Source organism: Lynx rufus, unplaced genomic scaffold (genome assembly GCF_022079265.1).
Source record: "Lynx rufus isolate CCGP_SWC_20201006 ecotype Redwood Valley unplaced genomic scaffold, mLynRuf1.p SCAF_7, whole genome shotgun sequence".
In the NCBI taxonomy this organism is placed as follows: domain Eukaryota; kingdom Metazoa; phylum Chordata; class Mammalia; order Carnivora; family Felidae; genus Lynx; species Lynx rufus.
This window is the reverse complement of record NW_025814889.1, coordinates 28,461,675-28,474,032: the sequence shown is the minus strand read 5'-3', so window position 1 is coordinate 28,474,032 and position 12,358 is coordinate 28,461,675. Positions and strand designations below refer to the sequence as shown.

Here is a 12,358-nt window from a genome sequence, read left to right as displayed (position 1 = left end):
TTCAAACTTGTCTGAAATCATTACCTTATTTCACCTCCTTTCATAAAAGAAATCTTTGCTAAGTATAGAATTCAGTATTGGCAGGCATATTTTACTGCCCAGCTTCCGTTGTGGTTACTAGGAATTCAGCTGTCAGCCTAACTGCCACTTTCTTAAACACGATCTGACTTTTTCAAATTTACTTTTAAGAGTGTTCTTTTGTCTTACATGTTCTGCAATTTCACCATAATGTGAATAGGGGGTAGACTTATTTATACTTCTTGAGATTTACTGGTCTTCTTGAGTCTATGGTCTTGTGACTTTCACCAACTCTGAAAAAGTCTCAGCCATTATCTCTTCAAATATTGCTGCTTCCCATTTCATTCTCTCTTCTCCTAGAATTAAGATATATATTGGACCTTCTCATTCTATTCTTCATGTTTCTTATCCTGTTTGTGTGTGTGTGTGTGTGTTTCTATCTTTATTTCTGAGTTGTATTTAGTATAATTTCCCCATTTTCCAATTCTTTAATTCTTTCTTCAATTCTGTTTACTTTTTGTTAAAATCCATGCTTTGAATCTGAATTTATATTATTCTAATTTTTCATTTTTAGTTCCATTTGGTTCTTCTTAAAATCTATTGGTTATATTTTATTCTATCAGAGCAGGCAATTTCAAATTTGTCTATTTTTTTCTTGAAAAAATGACAATCATTTTATAATCTCTTTCAGATAACTCACTACTAATTACAGTCTTTATGGGTGAGTTTCTGCTTCCTTTTGTTTCTGATAATTATCACTCATGCTGCTGTTTTCTTGGTAACTTACTTGGAAGATTTCTATAGTGCTAGTTTAAAGGTATGTTCTTCCAACAGATCTGAATTTGCTTCTTCTTGGCACCTAGAAGTATCAGCATAGATACTTTAAAGTATCTACTTTAATTCAGTTATGGCTTGAGATTTATTAGGCTATACAGTAATGTGAATTTAAGCTGTAAATCAGTGTAGGACAGCTGGGTTACTCCTTGTCAGAGACAATCCTGCATTCCCCCGACCCCTGGCCAAGGCAGTTTTGCTTGCTAACTCCTGAGGAAGGAGGGTTTACTCTGAGCTCACCATAGTGCATCATACTGTCAAGATGTAATTCATACTGGGGGAGGATCTGCTATAATTCATCCTGGGGGAGGATCTGCTATTCAACGTGGCTATTAAACTCTTAGGTGGTCCTAGGCTTTGTTTCTTCTCAGAGCCTGAAAACCACATCTTACATTACCCTGGTTAGGCAAATGTCCTTGAGGCCAAGGAGTCTTCTATGCAGTGCTCTGCTTACCTCTATGGGTTCCTGTTTTCGCATAGATTTTGATCTGTTAATGTCTCACTATCCAGTTAGCTCTTTTAAAGCTTTCAGGAAGATTTACGTATTCATTTTAAATCTAGCACCATTAGTTATTTTCAGTGAGAGAGTTAGTTCAAATAACTTATCCCAACACATTTTCAGACACAAAACCTCTTCATTGATTTTTCATCTTTCTTTCACCCCCTCTATCTCATTCTTCTATCTCCCTCTTTTCCAGAAAAATCATTGTTTTTTGTTTCTTGTTTCCATATTAACACTTTGGATCAACTATACCAATGGATCAATTCTGGCCCCAGACACAAAACATGTAAGAAATCCTTGCTCCCAGAAGTTCTGAGATCAGTATCATAGTTTAACAAGAAGTAACAGCTTTGCTATTAATGAGCTGTGATAATAAGTCAGCAATTTAATTTCTCCGGGTTTTACTTTCCAGAAGTCTAGGAGATGTCAGTCCTTCTGTTACCTTCCACACAGAACAAGCCAAATCTTATATACCTTCTACATTCCTATTAAATCTCTCCCTTTCATTCGCATTCCAAGGGCCATTTCCTTAGTTATAAAGTCTCATCTTTCCTCCATTTTCATAGCCTCCTTACTGAAGGTGCTACTGGTCTCTAGACTCTCTCCCTCCAAAATTCTTTTCCATATTGCTATCAGACTTATTTCTAAACTGTGTATCAATGATGTTCTCATAGCTAGCTTCTAGGGTAAAGTTCAAATTCCTTGACTTAGCACACATCACCCTTCACAGTCTTTGTTTATGCCTCTGACCTCACTTTCTGCAAACACTACTTGTTCAAACCTTTATGGCTCCATGTACATTGTTTCTTCTGTTTTGAAACACCTTCTTTTCCTTCTCCTTTACCAAATCAACCTCTACTTGTCCTTTATAACTCAAGACCAGCACTGCTTCACTCGGAAATTCTTCTAGGACTTATCTTCCTCTCTCTGATTTGAACATTCCTGCTTAGTGTTTCCACAGAACTTTAAATTTATACCTACATCAAACTGTAATGAATTTGTGACTTATTTATCCTTCTCACTCATTAAACTATAAGCAATACAGAGACAGTCTTATTCAAGTGTGCAATCCTATTCTTGCAGAATCTGCTTAATGCTATAAAATGAGGGGGCTGGTTACATGATTTCAAAAGTTCCTGGGGCCCCTGGGTGGCTCAGTTGATTAAGCCTCTGATACTCGGTTTTGGCTCAGGTCATGATCTCACGGTTTCATGAGTTCAAGCCCTGCATCGGGCTCTGGAGCCCTGCATCAGGCTCTGTGCTGACAGTTCAGAGCCTGCTTCAGATTCTTTCCCTCCCTCTCTCCATGTCCTTCCCCCACTCATGCTATCTCTGTCTCTCTCAAAAATAAGTAAACTTCAAAAAAATTTCTTTGTCAGCTATAAATATATCCTGTTGTAGAAATCTTAACTACTGGTCCTCTGTGCTACTATTAGATCCATATTTTATCTAAGCTTCCACCAGAGTATCCAGACTCTTTGACCTGCAAATCTGACTCATTTCTCCAGAATGCTTTGCCTGGGTTTTAATATCTTATTTAGATGACCTCCCCAAATGTGAACTCTTGCCGGGGAGGCTTCTCCTCTGACTGACCTTGAATATGATCACTTGCATGCTCTTTGCCTTTGCCAATGCCCCTATTCCTGACCTCCAACCCCTCTAATTCACAATATGTGCCATTTCCACATTCTTCTGTTTTTATACAACTGTTGTTTAAATCCTGGTAAGACAGGGTAAATAATTTAATTAGCTTATTAGGAAAAGTAGAGAGGAGGAATTTTAGATCTGAAAGAAAAGACTATATAGTCTACTTTCTTCATTTGACAGATGAGGAAGAATGTTAAATATTCAATGTAAGTTAAGCAGAGAGACTCTCTCTCTTAGAGTGACTGTCACTAATCCTTCCACTCACCCATGCTTTAGTTTAGTAAAAGTAAAAATTTTACTTAAGTAAAAATTTACAGCAAATGAAAGAATCACAGTACTTACAGGATTCTGATACAAACGGGGAAATGGAAGAGGGGGAAAGAACAGGGAGAAGGAGGGAGAGTGAGAAGCTTTCAAACACTAAAAATACTCCCATGATTTATCTGTTTTGTGGATTTTTGTTGAGTCATGTTATAATTTTACTGCACCAAAATACAATCTGTAGGTTTCTAAGTAGATTCTTCATTTGAAGTCACCATATGAAATTAAAGGTAGGTTCAATTATATCCACAGTATATGGAAAGCTGGATTCTGGTTAAAAAAAACTACTAAACCTCAATATATTATTTATATTGTACAAATAATCAGAATAGCTTTATTATTCTGTTTCATGATCTTCTTTCTGGTAAGAGGATACCTTATATTGAATTTAATAGACAAATTCAGAGATCATTTCAAACTTTTCATCAAAGTTATCTTTTCAGTTAAGATATATTTTTTAAAGACTCAAGAGGCCAGAATATTACACAAAACATTAAACCCACCGTCATCGTCCCAGCAGCTCTTAGCATCGCCTTCTCTCTCGCTGCTCCCTGGTAACACTGTCTGGTCTGTGGGCTGGTCATCTCCCGGCACGCCACCCTCACAGTCTGCTGCATCTGTGATACTTTCTTCTTCCACAATATGGAGTTTGTCTTCATCATCCGAATCTGAATTTGTTTCTACCACAGTGTTATAATTTGTAACTGTAATACAAACAAGAAACAAATAATCAAAACCAACTAGCATAAAAATCAGTTTTCATACCTCAGTAAAAAGAAATTTTAAAAAGGACTTCGTTTAAGTGTTCTATAAATAGTAACTCATTTATTCTTACAACCTTCTAGCAACACTATGAAACAGTATCTACCTGCTGTCTACTACTTATAACCCTGAAACCAGAAATAGAAACCAAGACCTAGGAAGGTAGGTACCTTGTCCAAGATCATATAGCCAGGAAGAAGTAGGGCCAGGATTTGAACTCTAGCAGTACAGTTCTATATACTGGGCTCTAACACTACATCAAGTATTCTCTCCTGCCATAATGAGTTTATCCTATGTGATACGCCTTATGTACAATTCGGGCCTCAAATCTTTAAGGCATTAAAATTAAGAAAAGAGTTCATCTTTTCTAATAAGTCAATAGTCCATCACCAAATTTACCATAAGAAAAATATGTTTAAGCTGTCAATTGGGCCTATGCATTTCATATTAATCCCACACTGAATTCAGAAAGAATCTACCAAATCAATTTAGCCAAATTCCGCATAAGGCATGATTCAAGTAATGTTTGTATGTAAGTCTGTAATTTTAGAAAAAAAATAACTGACATTCAAAAGTTTTCAAATGGCCACCCTTTCCATATCTTTAATGAATGTCAGTAAAATTTAACACCAACATTATGAAGATAAGTAAGTATTTGGAATGACCACAGCTCATAGAACCATTAAGTAACAGTTGAGAATAAAATTTTCTAAAACAAATAATATAGTATAGTCAATATTTTTCCTTCAGAGTCCTTGTAATAATCACTCTACTGGGATAAATTATTTAGTACCACATTGGGTATGGTCACTGGAATGCCTCTTTTCAATTGTTTGCAAGGTGATTCTTATTTGCTAAGCAAAGACTGGAAGGGAGAAAAAGAAATCTTTGCTTTGTTTAGATAACTAAGCAATAATTACTTTCAGTTATTCTTTCAATTTCTTCCTTAAAATTTCCAACCATTCTTGAAAGAAGTTAATAACCTGAATGTATAAATGATATGCATATATACCCCCTTCTCATATAAATACACACACACACACACCTGACAAGAAGAAGAAAGAAATACAATCAGAAGTGGAGACATATGTCAAGGTGAAAATGAGTAAGAAAAAATCTCCAAAACTGCTTTTATAAATTTCAGGAAGACACCTCTTCTCCAAAGAGTACTAGAGTTACCCTTTCCCCCACGTTAGAAATTCTTCAGTATCTTGTCAGAAGAAATATATCAAGTTTTGTTGTGTTATTAATACTTTAGTGTGAACACATTTTTCCAACTTTTTCCCAAGAGCAAACCACCTTCTCATCTCATTATAAATGTAATACATGTTCAGTTCACAAGAATTCAGATAACATAAAAATGTAAAACTAGTAAAAGCTCCCTCCCCCAAATTTTCCTTCCTTGACTCACTGTAAAGATAACAGTAACAGCAAATTTTATTAATTTATCTATGCATGAAATAGGCATGATACACAATCACTTTATATACTTTATCCTATTTAATTGAAATGCTGACCTCACCTTATACACATATGTATTTAATGTAAATTCTCTATATAAGTATGTTATGCATCTTTAAATACACACATATGGAATCACATTATACTGTTCCCTACCTCGTTTATTGTCACTTAACATATCTTGGAAATTCTTCTATTTAAGTATATGTGAGGCTTTCTCATTTTCCTCTTGTTCTCATTTCATTGTACAGACAGAATTTAACCAATCACCTATACTGATAAAATTTATGTTTCCAAGTGATGATTAAGCATTAGTGACAATGTCATAATAAACTTTCTTGTAAATATATCTTTACATTGGCCATTCCTTAAATTCATTTGTCAGATATATTAGTAGAGATGGAAGTGCTGAGCCAAAGGGAAAACGTATTAAATAGATACGGAAACATGGGGAATTCCTTGTACTCCAGCCACAAAATGAGGAAAGTAAATTGTGCAACTGTATGTGGGGATAAAGGGAATGATTCTTAAAGGCTGTTCCAAAGCTGTCACTATGCTTGGACATGGATAGTTGAAATGCTGTTTTGTGAAGAGAAGGTTTAGTGATTCTTCAGTGTCTTTGGTTGGCCACTGGTGTTATTCTTGCTTTAATACTGTAGTACAGTTCTATCATTACAATTTTGTTAGCTGTAGATTGTCCAACCATACATTTACATTTAGAGGATTTAGGGCTTGAAAATTACCCTATAATTACTCTTTAAGACATATATGCATTTTTATTCAAATATTTGCTTGCATGCTTTATAGTTTCACTAAGTTCCTTTTACTCTGAGCCACACTAAGTTCTTTTTACTTGGGTTTCTTCACCCTGTTTTATTCTGCCTGGGTTGGCTGTAGCCCTAAGTACTCTTCAAGAACACCTGTCACTTTCTAGGACTCTAGCAAAACTCCTTCTTGCCCCCCCCTGCCCAGTATGAGCTGCCATTTGGTATGGAAGATTGTAAGTCAAATACCCCAAACCACAAAGACTGCATGTAGTTTATACTTATCTTGGGAATTTTCCCAAAGCATGTTTTGAATATGTGGCATAGAATTTGAAAAAAAAAACCACTACATTTTATTGGCTAAGATGGAAAAAAGACCAATAACTATTTTCCAAGGCTTCTTACTATCTTCTGCTTCACAGTCACTTAGCTGAGAGAAAAAGCAGTGAAAATGGTTTATACTGATTGGTGTAACTTAGAAAATAGGCAAGCTTCCCTTTGTTTCTGGATCCATCCTTTTGTTGATCTACAGAATTAATTTTAAATAGAGCCTCGGCACAAAAAGCATAAAGAATAATGCAGGCCCTGATAAATCCTAGTAGCCAATGAAAATGTTCGTTACCTCAACTGTCTGTCCATCAATCTCCATTCCTCTATACTTTTAAATCTTTGGCTAAAAAATATAATAAAATATAGTTTATCTAAAGTTTGGCATATTCTTTTTTCAAAAATTTTTTTTAAATGTTTTTATTTATTTATTTTTGGGAGACAGAGAGACAGAGGATGAGTGGGAGAGGGGCAGAGAGAGAAAGGGAGTCACAGAATCTAAAGCAGGCTCCAGGCTCCGAGCTGTCAGCACAGAGCCTGACACGCGGGGCTTGAACTCACAAACCACGAGATTATGACCTGAGTCCAAGTTGGACATTTAACAAACTGAGCCACTCAGGCGCCCCTGAAGTGTGGCGGCATATTCTTAACAAACAGGTGAATATCACCTTTTAGTTCTGAGTTGTAATTAAAATAATAACATTTCAAGAAAACAAAGATAAAGGGATTGGAAAAGGTAAACAGTATTTAAAATCTTTCAGTATAATTAACAATATACAATATGAATTTAAATTTCTATAGAAAAATGGTAATACTTGGGGGGGCTCCTGGGTGGCTCAGTAGGTTAACCATCTGACTAAGCTCAGGTCATGATCTCAGTCTGTGAGTTCGTGGCCCTCCTCAGGCTCTGTGCTGACAGCTCAGAGCCTGGAGCCTGTTTCAGATTCTCTCTCTCTCTCTCTCTCTCTCTCTGACTTTCCCCTGCTCACACTCTCTCTCTCAAAAATAAAAATTAAAAAAAATTAAAATGGTAATATTTTCTATGCATTCCTGTTGTGACTAGAATGTGGTTAAGGACACAGTGACTTCTTGGTGGTAGTTCTTGTTGGTGTTACTTGCTAACATTTAATGCAGATATAACAGTATCCACTGCATAAGGTGGTTGTGAGGGTCTAATGATTTAAAACTGTATTGTGCTTAGATCAGTGTCTGGCACACAATAAAGACTATAGAACTATCTGCTATCATCATCATCATCATCATCATCATCTTCATGCTCAATCTTTACAATTCCTAAGAAGTTGGTATTGTTACATCTCTCCCTTTTATAGACCAAAACAACAATAACAACAACAACAACAACAACAACATCCCAGAGTAGCACAACCTGTTTGAGGTTATTTAGCTATTAAGTTATACAGCTGGACTCAAATCCTGGTGTGCCTGATTCCACAGCTTAGACACTTTACTATGTACAAAGCCTCCTGACTGAAAATTGTTGCACAAATGATAAATATTCTTAAATTTGTAGTTTTGTGTCTAGCCTATTCTGGGGCCCTGGCATTCTATACTTAGCAAAATGTCACTAAAACATTTTCAAATGAATAAGAAATTTTAACCATTATAATCTCATTGCAATATAACAGACAGTACACCATAGGGTAGTATCATCATTATAGTCAACAAACCTTTAAAGACTTTCACATAACATACTATTGTTAGCACTTGCCTGCATATAGTACCATATCAAACATGTAAACATGTTTCTTAAGTAATGTACAATTATAATAAAGAAATAAATTAGATGAATACAGTTCCAAAAAAGAGCAATACAATCTCAACTTCAGTCATTAAGGTAAGAGCTAGATCATCTAAATGCTTTAGAAATAAGGACCCTGCCAAGCACTGTTTACTGTAGCTCTGAACAGCAGGTTGGGCCTCACAGGGGAAGACACTGAGGGAGGGATGAAGGGAAAGAGAAAAGAGGAGGGGACATACTTAACCTGCAGGTCTTTGATTCTGGTCAGGTGATAATTGTGGCATGTGTTGATAAAAGCCACAGGCTAAGGCCATATTTCAACATATTTTCAGGCATAAAAATGCTTTTTTTCCCCCCTGGAGAGAAATTTCTGTTTAAACTATGCCATTAATACAGGCTTAGCTATGTCTCATTCTGATCAAACACATACTCATCTGCATGGTAGAAAAGAAAGATAAAATCTCTCTTAGGAAAAAGACATGACAAATATTTAAAAAATAACAGACTGCTGTACTTCTAACATTGTTCCATATATGTCAGACTAACGTAGTGCCATAATTTAGAAACAACTAGAAAAAGGAAGATCCAACAAGGTGGAGAAGTAGGTGGACCTGAAGTTCCCTCGTCCTTGCAACACAGCAGTGTGGAGGCCAAAGGACTTTGAATTCCAAGAGTACGGGCTGCAGAGCGAAACAGAGGTCTCTAGGGACCCATGAAGATAACCTGGCAGGCCATAGGTGCATGATTGTGAACTAGGAGAGATGAAATGCGCTGCGTAGGCATGGACTGGAGGGATCCCCTTCTGAGGAAAGACAAAGGGAAATGAAAGAGATGCTGGGGAAGTGTAGGACTTTATCGAGACAAGAGAAAAACCAGGGAGCAGGACGGACAAAGATCCAATCTCTAACTGCGGAGCTACCTCGGGACGGAGGTCAGCTGCCCTGTTCGTGCACTTCGGGAGGAGGGGAGCCAGCCCCGGATCAGTAACTAGTTCAGAGGCACAGTCCGCAGTGGGAGAAAGCGATCCCCTCCCTGGAGTACTAGAGGAAGAAGGTATATAACCGTCTAAAGGGCAAAGACTGCCTGTGCCCGCCAGCCAGAGGCCATATATCGGTGGCGCGGAGCAGCACTTCCCTGGAACCGGGGTGCTCAAGTGGCACCCTTTAAGACATTGGGGTTTAAATCCCAGCCGAGTGCCAGGGAGGTGCGGGAGTCGGTGGAGCAGTACAAACCACCTTGTTTGCCCCCGTGGCATTGTGAGGACAGTCTGAACAGAGAGGTTTGGGACACCCTGTCCATGGAGGAGAGAATGGGGTGTTGCCATTTTTCTCCCCATCACCATCAAGGTGGGCTTCAGGGAACAGCAGGCCCACAGTGGAGGCGGCACCCACCTACACCAATCCACGTCCCTCTGGGCCTGGTAACTGCTATCTACAAGAGCGAGATTGACGCTAACCAACCATACAGCCCCTCTTCCAGACCAGTGCTGCCACCGGTTCCCAGGCACCCAGCGGTTTTGCATTTCCTGATTTAATTCTTGGACAATTATTATATATGCATATTTTTTTCTCTTCCTTTTCCGTTCTTATTTCTTCCCTCCTCGAGTCTGGTTATTCTGGTTCTTGGTTCGTTTAAGCAGACATATTTAATCTGTTCTCTTTATACTTATTCTCTATCTCCTTCTTTATTTTCCTCTCTCTGTTTTAAGCCGTAGTTTCTCTGCCGGGTCAATTTTCTTTTCTTTTCTTTTTCCGCATCCCTGTCATTTCTCTCTTTGTAGGGGATAAGGCCTTTTCCATCAACACTGCCCCCACCCTGTTGTTTTGCTGCTGCTGGTGGCTTTTGTTTTTGTTTCTTGTCTTTGTTGTTTTTTGTTTTTGTCTTCATTTTTATTTGTTTGTTTGTTTAACAGTTTTCCAGGGCTACTTCAATGAACAAATCAAAGCACACCTGGTGGAGGGTCTAAAGCATCACTATTTAGGGAGATAAAAGCAAAGAGACTCATAACAACAGAGAGCAAATAACACACTCCAAAAAGCACCTCCTGAAGGGCCAGGCCCTGGACAGTTATGACCCACCTGTGCCTTTCACAGGTGCAGGACACATAACAAGCTTTTAAAGCACATAAGGGACAGAAAACTAGCAAAAATGAAAAAAAAAACAACAACCAGATTTCTCCTCAAAATAAATTCCAGGAAGAAATGAAAGCTAAAGAATTGATCAAAACAGATATAAACAATATAACTGAACAAGAATTTAGAATAATAGTCGTAAGATTAATCACTGGGCTTGAAAAAAGCATAGAAGACCACAGGGAATCTATTGCTACAGAGATCAAGGAACTAAAAAATAGTCATGATGAATTAAAAAATGCTGTAAATGAGATGCAAAAACTAGAGGCGGTGACAGTGAAGACTGAAGAGGCGGGGGGAGAATAAGTGAACTAGAAGATAAAATTATGGAAAAAGAGGAAGCCGAGAAAAAGAGAGTAAAAAAATTCTAAACCATGAGGGGAGAATGAGAGAGCTGAGTGATTCAATGAAACGTAATAACATCTGTATCACAGGAGTTCCAGAAGAAGAAGAAGAAGAAAGGGGCCGCAGGTGTGCTTGAAAAAATCATAGCTGAGAACTTCCCCTATCTGGGGAAGGAAACAGACACTGAAATCCAGGAGGCACAGAGAACACCCTTCAAACATAACAGGAATTGATCTTCTGCATGACATATCAGAAGATATGTCTGGCATATCTGGCAAGATACAAAGCTAAAGAGAGAATTCTGAAAGCAGCTAGGGACAAATGGGCCTTAACCTACAAGGGTAGACATATAAGGGTAGTAGCAGACCTATATATTGAAACTTGGCAGGCCAGAAGGGAGTGGCAGGAAATATTCAATGTGCTGAATAGGAAAAATATGCAGCCAAGAATCCTTTATCCAGCAAGCTTGTCATTCAAAATAGAAGAAGAGATAAAGGTTTTCCCATACAAACAAAAACTGAAGGAGTTCATCACCACTAAACCAGCCCTACAAGAGATCATAAGGGAGACTCTGTGAGTGGAATGGTGTAAAGACCACAAAGGACAAGAGACATCACTACAAGCATGAAATCTACAGCTAACACAATGACTCTAAATTCATACCTTTCAATAATAATACTGAATGTAAATGGTCTAAATGCTCCAATCAAAAGACATAGGTTATCAGAATGGATTAAAAAAACCAAGACCCATCTATTTGCTGTCTACAAGAGACCCATTGTAGACCTGAGGACACCTTCAGATTGAAAGTGAGGGGATGGAGACCCATCTATCATGCTACTGGAAGTCAAAAGAAAGATGGAGTAGTCATACTTATACCAGACAAACTTGATTTTAAACTAAAGGTTGTAACAAGAGATGAAGAGGGGCATTATATCATAATTATGGGGTCTATCCATCAAGAAAGGCTAACAATTATAAGTGTTCATGCACCCAATTCGAAGGCACCCAAATATATAAAACAATTAATCACAGACATAAGCAATCTTATTGGTAAGAATGTGGTAACTTCAGGGGACTTTAATACTCCACTTACAACAATGGACAAATCATCTAGGCAAAAAAATCAACAAAGAAACAATGGCCCTGAATGATACACTGCACCAGATGGACTTAACAGATATATTCAGAACTTTTCATCCTAAAGCAGCAGAATACACATTCTTCTCAAGTGCACAAGGAACATTCTCCAAGACAGACCATATACTGGGTCATAAAACAGCTCTCAATAAATGTAAAAGAAATGAGATCATACCATGCACATTTTCAGATCACAATGCTATGAAACTTGAAATCAACCATAGGAAAATGGTTGGAAAGCCTCCAAATGCATAGAGGTTAAAGAACATTCTACTAAAGAATGAATGGGTCAACCAGGCAATTAAAGAATAAATTTAAATATATATGGAAACAAATGAGAATGAAA

At 37.5% G+C, this 12,358-nt stretch overlaps 1 protein-coding gene across 2 annotated transcripts in view; it reads right to left on the bottom strand.

Moving 5' to 3' along the window:
• The window catches only part of ZEB1 (zinc finger E-box binding homeobox 1), a 199,024-nt gene that overhangs the window by 60,622 nt on the left and 126,044 nt on the right, over positions 1-12,358 (bottom strand). For both annotated transcript variants that reach the window (XM_047065091.1, XM_047065092.1), the window contains exon 2: positions 3,826-4,026. In XM_047065091.1, coding sequence (XP_046921047.1) covers positions 3,826-4,026 — 201 coding nt within the window. The remainder of the gene's footprint in view (positions 1-3,825; positions 4,027-12,358) is intronic.